General features: G+C 55.5%; 9 protein-coding genes across 9 annotated transcripts; 4 read left to right on the forward strand and 5 right to left on the reverse strand.

Moving 5' to 3' along the window:
- Positions 1-235: 235 nt before the first annotated feature.
- Positions 236-1,457, reverse strand: MKK02DRAFT_43057 (uncharacterized protein; the record flags this gene model as incomplete). The annotated part of the gene is made up of 2 exons (XM_053092261.1): positions 236-460; positions 531-1,457. The coding sequence occupies 2 exons, from the start codon at positions 1,455-1,457 to the stop codon at positions 236-238; spliced, it is 1,152 nt and encodes a 383-aa protein (XP_052948433.1).
- A 1,193-nt stretch (positions 1,458-2,650) lies between these two features.
- Positions 2,651-4,422, forward strand: MKK02DRAFT_43058 (epoxide hydrolase; the record flags this gene model as incomplete). Its single annotated transcript, XM_053092262.1, has 6 exons — positions 2,651-2,934; positions 3,066-3,211; positions 3,295-3,564; positions 3,635-3,833; positions 3,946-4,234; positions 4,327-4,422. 6 exons carry the CDS (start codon positions 2,651-2,653, stop codon positions 4,420-4,422), a joined length of 1,284 nt encoding a protein of 427 aa, XP_052948434.1.
- Positions 4,423-4,536: 114 nt separating this feature from the next.
- On the reverse strand, positions 4,537-4,959 carry MKK02DRAFT_22700 (uncharacterized protein; the record flags this gene model as incomplete). Its single annotated transcript, XM_053086612.1, has 1 exon — positions 4,537-4,959. One exon carries the CDS (start codon positions 4,957-4,959, stop codon positions 4,537-4,539), a length of 423 nt encoding a protein of 140 aa, XP_052948435.1.
- A 1,024-nt stretch (positions 4,960-5,983) lies between these two features.
- Positions 5,984-6,247, forward strand: MKK02DRAFT_13808 (uncharacterized protein; the record flags this gene model as incomplete). The annotated part of the gene is made up of 1 exon (XM_053085534.1): positions 5,984-6,247. A coding segment is annotated over one exon (264 nt), but the record flags the coding sequence as incomplete, so codon positions are not given.
- A 1,454-nt stretch (positions 6,248-7,701) lies between these two features.
- On the forward strand, positions 7,702-9,328 carry MKK02DRAFT_23565 (isoprenoid synthase domain-containing protein; the record flags this gene model as incomplete). The annotated part of the gene is made up of 8 exons (XM_053086747.1): positions 7,702-7,764; positions 7,829-7,983; positions 8,066-8,319; positions 8,384-8,485; positions 8,538-8,598; positions 8,647-8,725; positions 8,774-8,876; positions 9,054-9,328. The coding sequence occupies 8 exons, from the start codon at positions 7,702-7,704 to the stop codon at positions 9,326-9,328; spliced, it is 1,092 nt and encodes a 363-aa protein (XP_052948437.1).
- A 129-nt stretch (positions 9,329-9,457) lies between these two features.
- On the reverse strand, positions 9,458-10,774 carry MKK02DRAFT_36288 (dehydrogenase; the record flags this gene model as incomplete). The annotated part of the gene is made up of 5 exons (XM_053089393.1): positions 9,458-9,691; positions 9,754-10,182; positions 10,243-10,524; positions 10,587-10,670; positions 10,724-10,774. 5 exons carry the CDS (start codon positions 10,772-10,774, stop codon positions 9,458-9,460), a joined length of 1,080 nt encoding a protein of 359 aa, XP_052948438.1.
- Positions 10,775-12,305: 1,531 nt separating this feature from the next.
- MKK02DRAFT_43062 (uncharacterized protein) lies at positions 12,306-13,074 on the forward strand (the record flags this gene model as incomplete). The annotated part of the gene is made up of 2 exons (XM_053092263.1): positions 12,306-12,938; positions 12,985-13,074. 2 exons carry the CDS (start codon positions 12,306-12,308, stop codon positions 13,072-13,074), a joined length of 723 nt encoding a protein of 240 aa, XP_052948439.1.
- Positions 13,075-13,441: 367 nt separating this feature from the next.
- On the reverse strand, positions 13,442-14,261 carry MKK02DRAFT_43063 (uncharacterized protein; the record flags this gene model as incomplete). Its single annotated transcript, XM_053092264.1, has 2 exons — positions 13,442-13,617; positions 13,691-14,261. 2 exons carry the CDS (start codon positions 14,259-14,261, stop codon positions 13,442-13,444), a joined length of 747 nt encoding a protein of 248 aa, XP_052948440.1.
- Positions 14,262-14,531: 270 nt separating this feature from the next.
- MKK02DRAFT_23110 (putative hydrolase) lies at positions 14,532-17,089 on the reverse strand (the record flags this gene model as incomplete). Its single annotated transcript, XM_053086673.1, has 11 exons — positions 14,532-14,800; positions 14,850-15,021; positions 15,072-15,390; positions 15,437-15,664; positions 15,752-15,912; positions 16,020-16,185; positions 16,279-16,406; positions 16,493-16,630; positions 16,705-16,839; positions 16,902-16,909; positions 16,999-17,089. The coding sequence occupies 11 exons, from the start codon at positions 17,087-17,089 to the stop codon at positions 14,532-14,534; spliced, it is 1,815 nt and encodes a 604-aa protein (XP_052948441.1).
- Positions 17,090-17,214: the final 125 nt, after the last annotated feature.

The following is a 17,214-nucleotide window of genomic DNA, read 5'->3' on the forward strand; positions in this document are numbered from 1 at the left end:
AGGCCCAGAGTACCGAATCGTACTGCAGCTAGCTCTAGCAGTTTGCCCTCAACGTGGAAGGGTCGCAAGATCGACTTGTCATAGATACGGACCTATGCATGTCACCACCTGCACAATTTGAACCTGATCAGAATCTAGCTCATCTAAACGCCTGCACAGTAGCCATCTCCACAATCGATCCTCGCACATGGGCACCTGCCCACTTCGATATCCGATATCGACGTCGACAACCCAATCAGTCCTTGTGAAGTATCAAGTGCGTAGACCAGTACGGCTCGTGCAGGAAGCCCGGATACTGGATCCGAGCTGGCTCCCCGAAACCCTCGGCCTCGTATCTCTCCATGAGCATGGGCTTCTGTGGATTGTGGTCGTTCACACCGACCTGTAGGTCTCCGGCTTCAGCCCTCTCCATCGCATATCGGCCAAGTAGGGTGCCAACATGCCGCACGCGCGCGGTGCTCTGGGTCGTTGTAAATCGAGTTGATGGTCGTCACTGTCTTGCCAGAGGGACGTCTGATGTGAAGACTCACGATTCCGATCGGTATCGTTCCCCTGTCTCCATGGTTGACTTCTGCCACAAATGCCGTGGATTGCGATTTCGTGGATCCTGACGTAGAGGTGCAGCGCGCAAACCACATGTCATGGTCCTTGCGCATCTTCGCGATGACATCTGGGTGGATCGGAGTTCGATGACTGATCTGCATTTCCTGAAGCTTGAAGAAGACCGAGGCATCGCTCAAAAGGTTTCGATCCTGCTCGTCCTCAGTGATCTCCCGAATTCGGAACGACGGATCCGTCTTGACTGAAGGGAGAGGTACGAAGCTCGATCCGTCCCTGAGGGCTTCTCCCCAAGTCAAGCCGAAAGCTTTCTCTGCGGTCTCCCACTTTGCGCTGTCGCCTGTCTCATCGGGCATCACTTTCTTGTAGAAGTGGAGACCCGACTTGACAGGGACAGTCCCCAGCGAGAAGCCTTCCCTCTTGCACCACGGAATGAGCTCTTCCTCATTCAGCGGTTTCTTGTACACACGCACGGACCGGAAGACCGTATCGGAGGTGGATCCTGGCTGCAATGCGGCACTGAGAAGTGATGCCTTGACGTCTGCTTTCGAGGGATCTGTACCAAACCAAGGGGTCTGTAGCGCAGTGAACCGCCCATCTCGGTCAATGTCGTCGGCGAACACCGATCGGCCAATGTAGCCAATGATCTCTTGGGCATAATGTGAGTCACCGCCTTCAGAAGTCGAAGCGGGTCTCTCCGCCACCCACATCAGGCGTTCCCCCCTCTCAAGTACGTGCTTGGTGGCGAGAAACCTGGAATTGGCACTCGGGTACCTGGCCAGTGTGTCAAGGCGCTGCTCTTCCGCGCAGGCGGATTCGAGAGCCTCCACATCTTCCTCTCGGCTCAGATCGATCGGTCGGACCGTGCAGGATGGGTATGTCATGGTTGGGGAGGACATGGTGACGGGGAGTGGCAATTGTGTAGGTCTGGAGTGAAAGCTGGATTGCGGTATTGTGAGAGGATGAACGTTGGTTGAGGAAGAGGATATCAGTAATGGTGATGTAATGAGCTGAGAGGCAATTATGAGGTGGCGTCTGGAATGGTCAGTTGAGTAAGAGAGCAGGGGGAGGGGAAGCCCCTTATATCCCCCGCCGTCCTGGACGTTGTCGACAGACCCAGCTGCCCTCCTTTCGCCTCCCGAAGCGCCAAGCGTAAATTGCATTTCAGCTTCCTTTAACGCACCTCACGGCCACGCCCGGGTAGCCAGCAGTGGTATGAGGACCCGTATGGTGAGAGTTGATAAGACCGAGTGGCAAAGCGTTTGAAGTGGGGGAGTTCGGCTCTGTTAAGTTTTCAAGAGCAGACTGGGGATGCATCTGACTCGACATGACCTCCTTATATATTCCAGCCTGGCTACTCCCCACAGAGTACGGGAAGTTCCTAGATCTTGAGATCTTCCTACACTAGTCCCTACAAGTGCCTATCCTACATAGCAGCCTCTATTGCTCATGGGAGCTCCTATCCTCATAGGATTCCCTATAGCTCCTACACAGCCTGCTTGGCCTGTGTCTCGCCACCCTCAGCGCGCCACACTGGCTTGCCACACTGCATATATCGTGTAGTACGGCATGAGATCTCGCCACCCGACTGCAGTATCGGTGGCGCAGTAGGTCTGCTGCCCGATGTAGGAGTTTCTACTCGCTACCGAGTAGCTCCCGAATAGGTAGTCGCTTCGCTACCGATCTAGCTCCCGCTGAGGAGTCGTCCGAGGAGTCGTATATCTCAACAGGCTCGGCCAGCTGCCCTAGGAACGCGTATTCAAGGGTAAGACTGGATTGACCTGCACTTCATGGATGCACACGACTCGACCTGTCCGGTCAATCATATGCCAGGGTGTCATTCCTTTCGAGAGGAATCTATCGATGATAGGCTTATCGATCGAACGCGGCTGTCGCCCCAGTAGAGTGGGGGGAGTGGGGGACCGGCAGTACCCGATACCCGACGCCCGTGCGTCAGGTGACGTCACCTCGGCCCGGAACTTCTCCTGCGTGCATTTGCTGACCCTTCTAAGCCCTTCTACTAGCACTATCTCTCGAGGTATACAAAAGTGTACCATTACCACTCTTGCACACAGCACAGCCCAGCGCAGACATGGCAGAACAAAGCAAGTTAGGCGGGACCGAATCTCGGGGCAGTGGTGGTCATACCAGCTCCTCCCCGTTCGCCAAACCCCCCTCGGGCGGAACTCTCAAGCTCCACCCGTTCCAATACCACGCGAATCAAGCGGACCTGGACCGCCTCATGCGGAAACTGAATGACGTGGAGGATATTCCGGCGACGTATGAAAATAGCTTTGCGCCGGAGGATATGGAGTTGGGGGTGAGGAAGGGGTGGATGGAGGAGATGCTGCAGACGTGGAAGGGGGGATATGATTGGTGAGTGCAGGTCCTGGGGTGGATAGGGCGGAGAGCTGGGGTCTTGAGAGATCCATCAGGGGTCTGCAGGGGAGAAGTTTACTGAAGCAGTCGGAGGAGATAGTATGTCAGGATGTAAGCTGATGAGACAGGCGGAAGACAGAAGAAGAATTCAACTCGTTCCCCCATTACACAACGCCCCTGTCTACCAAAGGACACAACTACACTGTCCACTTCATGGCACTCTTCAGCCAAAAGAAGGATGCTGTCCCCGTTGTCATGACCCATGGCTGGCCAGGTGAGATTTCCTCTGATTTTTCCCTCTTCATCCTATCTACCTCCTCCCTCCGACACTTTACCTTGAGCTTAGCTGACCCCCAGGCTCCTTCCTCGAATTCATTCCCATCTTCAAGCTCCTCACATCAACCTACACCCCCCAGACCCTCCCCATCCACCTAATCTGCCCTTCTCTTATCGGCTTCGGCTTCTCGTCCCCTCCGCCTCGGCACGACCGGTTCAACAACCTTGACGTCGCGGATCTATGGGACCAGCTTATGCGTGGACTGGGGTTCTCGAGCTATGTGGCGCAAGGAGGGGATATTGGGAGTTTCGTGACGCAATTATTGGCACAGAAGTTCGACGCGTGCAAGGGTGAGTCTACCGCTCCTTTCTCTTCTTCCAGCAAGATCGAGATGGTGGTTAGGATATAGCTGACGCTTAGCCATCCACGTCAATATGCTCCGCGTACCCCTGGACTATAACAATATCGACAAGTCCAACTTATCGGCTTATGACAGGGACTGCGCGGATCGCCTGCAGGAGTTCATAGCGACCGAATTTGCTTATAGGAACGAGCACGCGACGAAGCCGGGCACCATCGGAATTGTGGTCGGTAGTTGCCCTGTCGCTCTGCTCGCTTGGTGAGTCCACTTAATGCCGGTACCATGCTCTCCCTCCCCATCCTCCTGCCTCCCATTGCTCCCTCTCATCCCAGATTCTGCTCTCTTTCTCCCAGACTCAGCTGACATGCAGGATCGGCGAAAAGTACATCCGATGGTCCGACACGACCCCCACCCCAACTCAGATCCTAGACGACATCACCCTCTACTACCTCACCCGCACCTTCGCCACTTCGCTCACACACTACTGGGCCGCCCCGCCCAGCCGGTACGCGCTGCCCGAGACCCAGCCTGATTTGCCTGCCATCAAAAAGACGGGCAAGCCTGTCGGGTACAGTCTGTTCAAGAAGGAGATTACGCCGTTTTTGCCGGAATGGGCGGAGGGGCATGTTAATCTTGTGTGGAGCGCGAAGCATGACAAGGTGAGTGCAGGTCCATGTCAGAGTGACTAGAAGAAGAAGGGGCAACTAATCGGGGAGGAGAAGTATGGAAATGAGCTAGCGCTGACGTTCAGGGTGGACACTTTGCCGCTCTGGAACAACCTGAGCTACTCTGGGAGGATTTGCAGGCTTTCCTGAAGGTAGCGTGGACCGCCAAGTCTCAGCTGTAGCTGTAAGATAACAATATGGAAGCATGCACCTATCAATATAAAATGGTCAAAGAGTACACCTAGTCTATCAATCCATCTACTGCCTATCTGCCTAAGTCCCGAGTACGATAGCATCTACAATACCTGGTACGCATCGTAGATAACCTGGTCCCCACTCCTCCCCGAGCTGGCAATAAACACTCCCTGGTTGATCCAGCTATACCTCTCATCCCCCGTCTCCATCTTCATATTCAATCTCATCCGATACTCCCCCGGCCCGATAGACGTATCGTCCCCCAACTTGCTCAGGACCTCCTTCTTCCCCGTCCTTGTGCCCGTCGTCTGCAGATAGATGGTCGCACCGTCGTGCGTGAGGAGATTGTACCGCGTATCGAGGTGCGCGGTCTGCTGGTCCCCATGATCCCGCACGATCTCCCAGTCCCCTCCGCCCGGAAGAATCTCCCCGCGCAATTTAGGCCCCTCAAATCGCCCACCCTTGAAGATGACGGTGGAGCGGTCCCCGTACGGACCGGGACCGATGTGCCGGAACGACTCCATATCGCATTCGAGGTGGAAGAGGAATTGGAGCGTGGGGGCAGGGAGGGTGTAGGAGGGGTTGGACCAGGAAGAGTGGGGGAGGGAGGAGATGGGTGGGGCGGGCTGGACGGTTCCGGGTTCCGGAGTGGCTGAGGAGGACTGGGAGGACATTATAGGCCGATGAGTGGGTAGGGAGATGGTTGGGCGGTGTGGATCGCGGCGAGAGCTCGATATAGATGGATGTACGATGGAAGAGTGGTCGACGTCTGTCTGTAAGTGCAAATATTAAGGTTTGGGTGGATGATGCTCCTGACGTCATCGTCTTCAGGTCAGACGAGGTCATGTACCGCTATCCTCGCCTGCAGGCCCTGCAGGCGTCTTGTGCATCTATACCTCATCTATCTGCTAGCACATCTGTCTCTGACAAGAATCGCATCACATCGCAGCCTCGACATCGAATCTCACAGACCAGACGATACCGCCTGCTCCAAGTCCCGGAAGGAACCATATCCGGAACGCCCAGTCCGACCCGCTCGCACACCCACCCACCTACCTCGCGACCCATCTACAATGGGCGTCACATGGGACGACAAGATCCAGATGGGGCCTCCGCTCCCTGTAGCTGATGGCGCTGCTATTGTCGTTGCGCCAACAGCGCAGGACGGAGACGCAGTAGTCGGTAAGTCTCAGCCGAGCACCAATTGAGCTTACCCCTACCCGCGTCATCCCCTGTGACTTTCAGCTGACCTTACCCTTAGCACCCCTCGTCACCCCCGCCCCTGTACCTACACTCCCGAAAGCCACCGCCACTGCCAACCCCACCTCCCTCTCCCCACCCGCCACACCTCCCACCTACCGCAATCGTAGCGTGAGCAACGTCTCCACCGCCACGTCCACCACCGACTCTATCGCCAGTACGGCCTCTTCCGTCCCCTCCAAGCGTCAGCGGGACTTTGAGACCCTCTTTGGTCCCCAGCTCCGTCCTCGGCGCCTGACCGAACGGCCCGCCGATTTCCTCACCGTCCTCCAGACCCAATCGGCCGACCTGCAGGCGTCGGTGCTCCTGCACGGCCGGCTCTACCTAACATCCTACCACCTCTGCTTCCGCTCCAATATCGTCGGGTACATCACCGAGAAGATCTATCCTTTATCAGAGGTTGTCAAGGTGGAGCGGTCGACGACGGCCAAGTGGATCCAGAATGCCGTGAGCGTGACGTTTGTGAACGAGCAAGGGGAGGACGAGGTGGTGGGGTATGGGAGTATGGGGGATAGGGAGGCGATGTATGAGATGTTGATGGATACGTGGAAGGAGAGGGCGCCGGAACGGCACGCGGCGTTCATCAAGAAGGAGGAGAAGGCCAAGGCGGCCGAGGCGGAGGAGGAGAGAAAGGCGTCGACGAATACGGTCAGGCCGACGGAGGAGGAGTTGGCGGATAAACCTGCTTCGGACAAGGACAAGGCGGAGGGGCCTGGTGATGAGGGGGAGGGAGAAGGAGGGAGGCCGAGATCCAAGTCGGAGGTCAAGCATTCCGAGGAGAGTGGGGAGGGGTACGAAAAGGAGGCACTCGACACCAAGATCCCCATCCCGATGGATCAGCTCTTCAACCTCCTGTATCACAACAAGGAGTTCCACATGGATTTCCTAAAGAACAAGCAGAAGTTGACAGGTAAGCTCTGGTGTTTCTGCTGTTGCTCGACAAGTTCCGAGCTGATACCGTAGACATCGATGTGTCGGAATGGGCAGACGTTGGAGGGTCCAAGGAGCGCAAGATGACCTACGTCATGCACATGGTGCGTTTGCCGATGATTACGCTGAGTCTGTGTCGCTGATCAAGCAGAACAACAGGATCGGACCCAAGAAGTCAGACTGTAATGGCCTCGAGCGGATCGAGAAGGAAGATCCGGACAAGGCGTACGAGATTGTATCGGAAACGCAAACGCCAGACATCCCATCCGGGAAGAGGTGAGCCTGGCGCCTTTCGAGTCTATCGGCAGCCGCAGTACATAGCTGATCACCCAGCTTCAAGATCCGCACCCGTACCTGCCTCTCGCATACCGGTCTCGACAATAACGAAACCCCGGCCACCCGACTGCACTGCACGACACAGTGCGACTGGTCCGCCTCGTCCATGCTCAAAAGCACCATTACGCCCGCGGTCATCAAGGGGCAGAAGGAGTACCACCAGGCGTTATTGTCAGCGGTGAAGGAGTGGATTAAGGCGCATCCGGAGGACTTTGAGGCGCAGCCATCGGCGGAAGCGCGTCAGGAGGACGGGTCGGCGCCTGTCCCTTCTGGCGAGAAGGGGGCGGCTCCCGGGGAGAAGGGCGCGGATGCTGGAGCTGGAGCGGGCGGAGAAGTGATGACCGAAACTAAGGGGACAGTGGAGCAGTTGACCGAGATCCCGGCCAATCAGGCCATGTCGTGGATCACCATCTTGTGTGCGTTGAGCTTGGCGCTGAATCTGTATTTGCTCGGTAGGACCTGTTGAGTTGTATCTCTTGTATCATGGATCGTATGTATCTCTTGACTATCCTGCTCGCTTCGCCTCGTGGATGGTACCCCATACAAGGTGCTGAGCTCAGCACAGCGCGGGCAGAGAAGATCGCGATCTTGACCGCGGGGATCGGTAACGGCATCCCGCGCCCGTCTCGGTCACATCGCCGAGGGATACGGCCAGGATGACCTGCTTCTTACATCCATCAGCAAGAGATTGTAGCTATCTCGCCTATACTATCACATCAGCAGGGCCATCAGCGATAATCATGGACTACTCGAACCTCCGCTCCAAGTTCCGAGCCACGAAGTGGACTCCTTCAAACGAGGATGTAAGCTGACCTTGGCGTCTACGTTGCTTCGCTTTAGCAAGGACTGTAGCTGATGCGGCTCAAGATCCTGCTCGAGCCTTATACGTACATCTCGGCCAACCCGGGGAAAGAGATCCGCTCGAAGATGATCGAGGCGTTCGATATTTGGTTGGAGGTGCCCAAGGGGGATCTGGAGGCTATCAAGGGGATAGTGAGGATGCTGCATAATGCCAGTCTACTGTGAGTTCTGCTTTGCTCATTGCCCTCGTGCTGGGGCCGAAGCTCGCACTGTGGATGAGAGGGAGGAGTGCTGACAATCCAGGATGGACGACGTAGAGGACAACTCGGAACTCCGGAGAGGCCTTCCAGTCGCGCACACAGTCTATGGCGTCCCCCAGACTATCAACACGGCGAACTACGTGTACTTCTTGGCGGTGCAGGAACTATTGAAGTTGGAAAAGTATGATGAGGCTGAGCGGGCGGGAGATGGGGCTGAGGGGAATAAGGGGAATGGGAATGCGAATGGAAAGGGGAAGGGAAAGGCTTCGACGGCGGATCTGGTAGCTGTGGTCAACGGTGAGCTTTCTCGGACCGAAGGAAAGGTGACGGGCCTCGAGACCGCTGATGGCTGACGACGTAGATGAACTACTTCAGCTTCATCGAGGACAGGGACTGGACCTGTTCTGGAGGGACAGCCTCCAGTGTCCGACGGAGGAAGAGTACGTCGAGATGGTTCTAGGGAGTGAGTCTGCTCTGATATCTCCAGCTATGGACCGATAGCTGATCTGCCGAAGAGACCGGCGGACTGTTCAGGATAGCCGTCAAGCTCATGATGGCTCGCTCTGACAACGACGTGTAAGCTTTGCTGTGCTGCGTTGCCTAAGCCCGAAGCTGACATGACAGCGACTACGTCCCACTTGTTAACCTCATCTCGGTCTTTTTCCAGATTAGAGATGACTACATGAATCTTCAATCAGCCGAGGTGAGCTGTAGTGTGTCCAACATCATGGACGCGTCAGCTGATATACAGTATGAGGACAATAAAGGCTTTGCGGAAGACTTGTCAGAGGGCAAATTCAGCTTCCCAGTTGTTCATGGCATCCGGGCAGATGGGTCTAATCGTCAAATCCTCAGTCAGTCGTCTGTTTCACTCTGACTCTATCAACCCTTCCGGTCACAGCTTTGACCTGCTGGTCTATGTTCGCCCTCTCTTGGTTTAACATCATCAACCCCTCCAGTCAAAGCTTTGACCCTCTGGCCTATCCCCGCCATCTCTTGCTTCAACATGGTCATATGCTGATCTCCTCTAGATGTCCTACAAAAACGCACCAACTCCCACTCGCTCAAAACCTACATCGTCAACCACCTTCGGCACTCTACAAAATCATTCGCCTACACTCGCCAGGTGCTCGAGACGATCAAGGCGCAGCTGGAGGACGAGGTACAGAGCCTAGGCGGGAACGTCATGCTGGAGGCTATACTGAAGAAGCTGGATATTCCGCAAGAAGGGGAAGAGGAGCGGAAGGCGAATGGGACGAGTGGGGTTAACGGCCTTACTGTGAATGGGGCAGGTAACGGTCATTGAGCTGTCGAAATCGTGGCGGAAGGGAATGAGGTGTCTATAATTGCGGATTGAGGATGAAAGACAAGTCGTGCGAGCATGAGCAATGCATACTCTACTAGTCGCTACATTCCCTCCTTCGGGGTTGTCCTTCTACTCGGCCACCTTGTAGACAAACTTCTTACCAGATACTTTGCCAGCCTTCATATCTGCGAAACCCTGTGGTACGGCGTCCAGACCGCCCCGCAGGTCGATCGGGTTCGCCTTGACGCCGTATTTCGAGATGAGCTCGGGTGTGTGGTCCATGATGGCCGCGCCGAACTTGCGGTCCTTGTCTATGACGGGGAAGTAGTACGGGTTGGGCTTGAGGGGTGTCATGGTGAAGCGCTGCCTAGATCAGCTCTATTCAATCCAAATCCCAAGAATGAAGGAGAGATCTTATGACTGACCTTGCCGAAAAGCGTGTACATCATCGTACTGGACAACTCGACATCCTCTCTCAACCCCGCCTTATCCTTTGGCGCCGGCAAGATCAAATTCAGCCTCCCTCCATTCTCCCCAAAGCCCGCCTGGCTGATCTTGACACTATCGCCATCCGAAATCGTGTCCAGTCCAATGTCCACCCCGCCCCCACCTGCCAACTTCCGGATCTCGGCGCCAGCGGCCTCGATGCCTTGGTGGTAGTCTACGACCTCGTCCGCTCCGTATGATTTCACGAGGTCGAAGGAGTGAGGGGAGCAGACGGCGATGGTCTTGTAGCCCATGGCTTTGGCGAGAGGGAGGGCGAAGAGACCGACAGAGGAGGAGGCACCGTAGATCAGGTAGTACTTGTCCTGCTTGGCTGGCGGCCAGGGGACGTTTTGGTCAGATACCAGGACCTGGGAATGAGCTGTGCCCTCCTCGCTCTTAGCATCCAGCACTAAGGGGAATATGCTCACCTGACAAGCTGTCACCCACGCGACACCAAACGTAGCAGCCTCATCCATCCCCATACCCTCCGGCACCTTGAATACCAGATCGCTCTCCTGCTTGCAGTACTCTGCATAGCTTCCCTTATCCTCGAACAGGTTTCCATGGACACAGCCAGCGACTCGGTCCCCGACCTTCAAAGAGGAGTTGACAATGTCCGGACCGAGAGAGGTGATGGTCCCGGAAAAGTCGCACCCCATTGTGGAGCCGGCAGGCGAGAAGAAGGCCGAGTGTTTCCAGTCGGTCGGGTTCTGGGGGTCAGTTGGGGCTACAGCTCACGTGATGAAGAAAGGGGCAGGTGCAAAGAGCTCACTTGAGCGGCATATTCGACTTTGATGAGTACTTCATTGGACCCAGGGGTGGGGATAGGCTTGGTCTGCACAGAACAGGTCATGTCCTAATTCCGTTAGCTCAGTTCGAAGTCGGGCATCGCGACGGTTTGCAGCTTACAGATCCCTCATTTTGGACAACGGCACGCATGGACTTGGATTCAGTAGACATTTTAGATATGAGTCCTAAGATAGAGATAGATAGAAGCGAAGGAGATGGATCCTGGATGTATAGATGTATTATCTGGGTTTCGCTGACTGAGCAACGGCCGAATTACCGGGACACCTCCACCGGTTACGTCATTGGGCATTTTTGAACCGTGCCTGAAAGTGGCGAGTGGCAGCTCAGAAGGCTCAGCCGCCACTGTGTCTGAGACAGGAACGCCTGGGCCCGTGGGCGCGCGTGGGCGGGTACTCCAGAGGGGTGATCACCATCAGCTTACAGGCCTACAACAGAGATACATGTCAGAAATCATCGCCTATGAAAGATGCTACCCTTTACATGCAGCCAGCTCGGACGGCGGGATTTGCCACCCGTCCCCGTCCCACTGTCCCTGCGTAACTCATCGGCATCTGTGGCCCCCTCCTCTCCATGGATAGCAATACAGCCAGCGAATGATGTTGCTCCATTCGAACTCTGAGGCTTCTGCGAGCCCATGACAGGCAGGACAGGAATCTCAAAGATCCGCATCGTGCTCTTCAGGTCATACCGCTGCATCACAAACTGTACCCACCTCGCCGCCTCCGTGGCATTCTGCAAGGCAGAGCGATCGGTTCGTGTGGAGAACTGTATGACTCGCTGTGTGGATATGGCGGTCTCGAGTTTCTTCAGCCAGTCAGTGGCCAAGTTGACAGTGGTAAGATCGTCGCTGTTGAGACTGGGGCTGATCTGGAGTTTATCGGTGGCGCTGAAAGAGATATAGAGGGTGAGAGTGAGCAACGCTGATGTCGAAGGATTGGACATCTCTCGAATGGGATATTAAAATGACAAGGAGAATGTGGTAAGTGATCAGGTTCTGAGATGGGAACGCGCGTTGTAGAGAGCAAGGGACCGTCGGCCTGCTGTATCGCTTGCGATCATAGCCGGTAAAACATGGAGCAATGGATCAAAGGTGTTGATGGCGTGATACGCCGGGGGTACGAGCTGTCTGGCATGCTTGTACATTGAGGTGACCTTGTCAAAATCAACAGTGAGCAATGATCCCTGTGTATCCCTCGCCAATCGTCTAGACTGTGACAGACCCGGACTCGGCAGTTCGTCCGCTGGATAATCGTGAACGATATGGCCTGCAGTCTGCCCGGACGATTGCGGAGATAGTATGCATCATGGTGTGTACCAATTGCTACAAGCAGGAGACTGGTTCCTTCACTTGTCATGTACTCTGTAGACCGAGAGACGTATTCATATGTCTAGCTTCTGGTCGAGTACTCGATAGACAGCTTGGTCCTCGCATGGAAGCTCATCACGAATCGCAGACACGAACAGAGGCTAGAATACACTAGAATAACCGAAGTCGTAACTTCCCTTCATCCTCGATGACACAGCAGGTCACGAGCGCAATTTAGCGCTTCCTTTGACTCGAGTGGCAAACTTGTGTCGAAAGGGGAGATCGAGTCAGGCAGTCACGCAGTATCCCCCGAGCTTGCTCATCACTCACTGCTTTACCGAAGCCTCACTACAGGACCTGTACCCTCAGTCTGCTATGTCCAACCCGGGACAGACAACCACGACGTACCACCTTCAAGATGCTCTGTTCAACGATGACTCCACCACATACCTCGACATCCAGAATGAGATCATGACTCAGGCCCCGCTCTTCCCGAGAATCGCCGGCATGATCAAGGGTGAGGACGGTGGCTTACTGGATGTTCTGGACGGAACAGGCATACGCGTCATTACTCTCCTCACTGAGGACGACCAAGCGAACCCCGTGACGGCGGGGTTCGTCGTCTTCTCCGACCACTCTCACAAAGCCGATGATGCTGGCGATATGTTGACTACGAAGCCTGGCCCCGACCGATCGATCTACGCTCTCTCCGTGTACTCCGATTACCAAGGTCGAGGTTTCGGCACCAAGCTGTACGGGTCCATGGAGGGTTGCAGTGGTACCGAGAATCCGCAGCTCACCGAGGTGTTGCGGCCCTCGTCCATCACGTACGTCGCGCATGGACTGAGACCGGGCTCCGTCGACCTCGTGAAATGGCTGAAAGGTCTCGGCTTTGCCCACTGGGAGAACGGTGTGCTTGATCTTGATGAAGCATACGATGACGATGGAGTTCCTGACCCGACGGTACCGCACGCCTTCCGCAAGTCTTTCGCGCCCGTTGCGCTTCAGGTGAGTGCAAGGTCTCCTCGGGAGCGTCATTGCATGCTGCTGACAGGTCAAAGATCTCGGAACAAGTCGCATCGCGAGACGACCCATCTCCCGGGTCATCACAGACCTGAGTGCCGTCCATGACTCAGACATGTGATTCATGGGTTCCTGGCCGACCTGGTACTCTCCTCTTTCATCTGCCTCTCTTGCATGCATGCTATACCTTTGGACTCAGCTTGATCGCTGGTTCGTATGTCAGACACGAAGGCCATCGCGTGCGCGCCAGGTCAGGTTGGCTTGCCCTTCTCATCAAATTGTAGTGGGCTATATCTCAGCGTGAGCGATTGTGAGAAGTGCTCAGTTGACATCAGTGCGACCTGCACCCCAAGCTCCGAGTATGCCATCTGTGCATCTAGAAATCCTTCTATATCTACTTTCCTGTACGGGTCAGCTAGACACTTCAGTTTGGCTCAAGGTATCGCAGCTCACTTTTACACCAAAAGATCCATGTTCCCAGTATACACCTACGACTTGGTCTCGAACTTCTCCTCGATCTTTTTCGTCCCTCCACCATCGATATCCGCAGCCACCTGTTCCCCATCCACCAGCCACTTGGTCTGCCTGAAGCCAAACGGCCGGAAATTGATGTAGACGTTTTCGAAGTTGCCAGCGGGACAGTCGTATATCTCGTGCATGAGGCCTGTCGGGTCAGCGCCGTTGTGCAGAGTGAAAGTCCGAAAGCTAAGGGGTCGAGCAAGCAGGGGTGTACTCACCAAGGTATGGGTACTTTGATCTTGACTTGTAGTACCACTTCATTCCATTACTGTGCGCCTCCCCACTATGCCAATCCTTCAGATGTTTCTGGGTCTTCCAGTAGCTGATCGTAAACATCGCGTTTCCCCCCTCGCCCGCCGCGTCCAGAAGCGGTCCACACCGTCCCAGCAACCCCGACTCTTCCGGGTTCTTCTCCGCTTCATCAAAGATATGGTTGAAGTGGTCGCCGATGGTCTTGGTGCCCGGCGCCATGAGCCTGAGGGGATGGGACGACTGGAAGCCGAGGAGAAAGACAGTGACGCCCGTATCTGCCGTGGGGGGCTGAGCGGTGAAACGACCATAGTTGACAGGAGGGGTGGTAGATTTACCGAGGAAGCCGAAGGATTCGAGGAGGTAGGTGAGGGTGATGTAGGCGGTGCAGAGGATTGCGGGAAGGAAGGAGTATGGAGGTCGAACGAAATGGACGAGAGCGGATTGGAGGAGCGCGCCGATCAGCAGCCAGGTCTGAAAAGAGACCTGATCTCGGATCAAGACATTTATCCCGATCCACTTGGGCTGGTATCGCGGCATATTGTCGCCTGCAGACTGACCGTGTCGAGCTAGTGAGATGAGGATAAGAGGCAAGAGCAAAAGCAAAAGTGGGATGTCAATATGGGGCAAAGAGAGGATGCCGAGATCGATCATCCTCCGACCTCGGCCATCGGGCATGCGGTCTTGCATCTCCTCCTTCCGGTTGAGGAGATGGGGAAGCGCCCATATAGAAGAGGCCACAAGATGGAGTTGAAGCGGCCATGCATGACCGAAGCCCTACGCCACTAGAAATGCTACCGAGCCCCGACCTCACAAGAGATAGATCCGCCCTTCGTACTTGCCCAGCTCCACCTTCCCACCCTCGATCCCGCTCCCCTCCTGCAACTCCCCGTTGTTGGTGACAAGTAGCTTGGCTCCGCTGACATCCAGTCCCTTGGGCACCTCGAACGTCATGGCCTCTCCGCGCCTGTCCGATCCGCGCGCAAAGTTGAGGATAACGAGGAGCTTTTGATTGATAGTGGAATCAGCGCGGGTGTAGGCGTAGATGTCGTCGGCGGTCTCGAGCGGTCCAAATGTACCTATGAAGTCAACGTATTTCCCGATTGTGAAGATAGACAGTGTACTCACCGTAGACCAAGGCCTCATACTGCTTCCTGAGCGCCAGCATCTTTTGCCAAAACTTGAGAACCGATCCTTCCTGCTTGGACTGCTGCTCGACGTTCCATCCCTCCGCAAAGTCATCATGGACCCGCATCCAGGGCGTGCCCTTCGAGAAGCCGGCATTCTCGCTGGTATCCCACTATCCCATCAGCTACCTCTCCTTGCTCAGCGTGCATATCTCCTACTTACCTGCATTGGGGTCCTCCCGTTATCCCTCGCAGTCATCCTCATCTCCTTGGCCAGGCCCTCCTTATCCTCCGGCTTCCCGCTCTGCCGCCTCCATGCGAGCTCTCCCTCCATATGCTGGATCGTCTCGATATCCTTGTACTCCTCCACTCCCCATTCACGGGGCACGTTCGCGAGCCCGATCTCCTGGCCTTGGTAGACAAAGATCGTGCCGGTCAGGGAGCAGTGGAACATCGCGAGCAGCTTGGCGCAGTGCGAGCGGTCCTCGGGATGGTCGGAGGTGATGCGGGAGACCACTCGGGGCTGGTCGTGGTTCTCGAGACTGAAGGTCAGCTCATGGCGGCGACGAGGGTATACGATGGACTCACTAGTTACTGTTCCATCCGCCTGCAGCCTCCATGCCGACATTCCACTCGTTAAACACCTTTTTGAAATCCTTCATCTTCCAGTTGGGGTCCAGGACTCGACCGAACCCGCTTCCAGCTCGGTCGAAGCCTTGGTGGTGGAAGTGGAAGACCATCTGAAGCTCTTTGTTGGCTGGGACGGAGTATGGCGAGTAGGCGGTGACCTCGTCATTACCGGGGCATTCGCCGACGCTGGTTGGTCAGCTCAGTGCCGCCTCTATCGATAGAATGGTCCCCAGTCGTACTGCCCCCGGGCACTGAGCAGATATGCTTACTCACCAAAAGCAGTCATAGTCCACGAGCACCTCCTTGTGCATCTCCTTCAGATAGTCGTGCACGATAAGCCTGTTGATCGACAACGGACCGAAAGGCTGGCATTCCCGCCCTGGCATGACGATGGGCGCGTCGATGAGATCAGGGTGTTTGCCAGTGAAGTTGATCTATTAGATCAGGTACAAGAATTTCATATTGCACACGCTCAAAAGCAGATTGAGGCACAGTGCGATCAAGGACGAAAGCAATAGGTTGGATTTTGACAAAGACTCACGACATCCATCCGGAACCCATCTGCGCCCCGATCAAGCCAGACCCGCATCATCCTCCACAACTCCTTCCTCAACTCTGGGTTCTCCCAGTTCAGGTCCGGCTGTTCCTTGAGGAAAGTGTGGAGGTAGTACTGCTTCGACGGCTCGTCGTACTCCCAGGTCGAACCGCTGAAAGATCAGCAAACCATGATCCGCACTTCACCACTTCGCCCGCCAAACTACTGATCTGAGGGGTACTGCAAAGTATAGGAAAGAGCTTACGAGCCAAAGATCGAGTTCCAGTTATTGGGCGGCACGAGTTTCCCATCCGCCTCTTTGCCGTCCCGCCAGATGAACCAGTCCCGCTTTGGGTTGGACTTGGACGATTTGGCCTCGATGAACCATGGGTGCTGATAGCGTCAGCTTCCTGCCCTCTCGATACCTAGACCAGAAAGGTGGACACGGCAGGGGGACATGAGTGTCGAGCTAGACTGACCTGTTCGGAGCAATGGTTGATCACCAAATCCATGACCAGCCTCATACCGTGCTTGTGCACCTCATCACGCAGGCTATCCCAGTCCTCGAGCGTCCCGTAGCGAGGATCAGGGCTTTCATAATTCGAGATGTCGTATCCCTGGCTGATCAGCTCTAGCTCCTTCTGTTCTCTTCAGGCCTTTGCCCGCCCGCCGTGTAAAAAGGGAAACCCACCATATCAGCGTTGGGAGACTCGTAGATCGGGGACAGCCACACCACGTCGACTCCTAGCTCTTTCAGGTAGGGAACCTTGCTCTTGATACCGAGTAGGGTACCATGGCCGTTAGCAGCGTGGTCCGCAAAGGATGCCTACATCGAGATCAGCAAAGCCTTGTCTTTCAGCCGGGGCCGGGGGGACAGCGGCGACATACGGGATACACTATACCGTTAGTTCACGAATCATACAGTGCGATGCACAGTGTCCAAAGAGCCCCGCTCATGACTGGCAGAAAGGACCGCCTGGCTCACCCTGATACACCGTCGCGCTCTTCCACCAGGCGCGATCGGACGGTTTCTCGGGCTTGGGCTTGTTTTGCACGGCGAGGACAGGGAACGACATGGTAGATATTGATGTTATCGCTACAGTACCAATGTAGATAAGTGGTAGAGTACAATACCAAAGGTGTAATACAAGGGGCGGATGAAGGATGGGTTGACAGGGAGAATAGGCGTTTGGGGAAATCG

The sequence above is a fragment of the Dioszegia hungarica genome (assembly GCF_025882075.1).
Source record: "Dioszegia hungarica strain PDD-24b-2 chromosome Unknown MKK02contig_6, whole genome shotgun sequence".
Taxonomy (NCBI): domain Eukaryota; kingdom Fungi; phylum Basidiomycota; class Tremellomycetes; order Tremellales; family Bulleribasidiaceae; genus Dioszegia; species Dioszegia hungarica.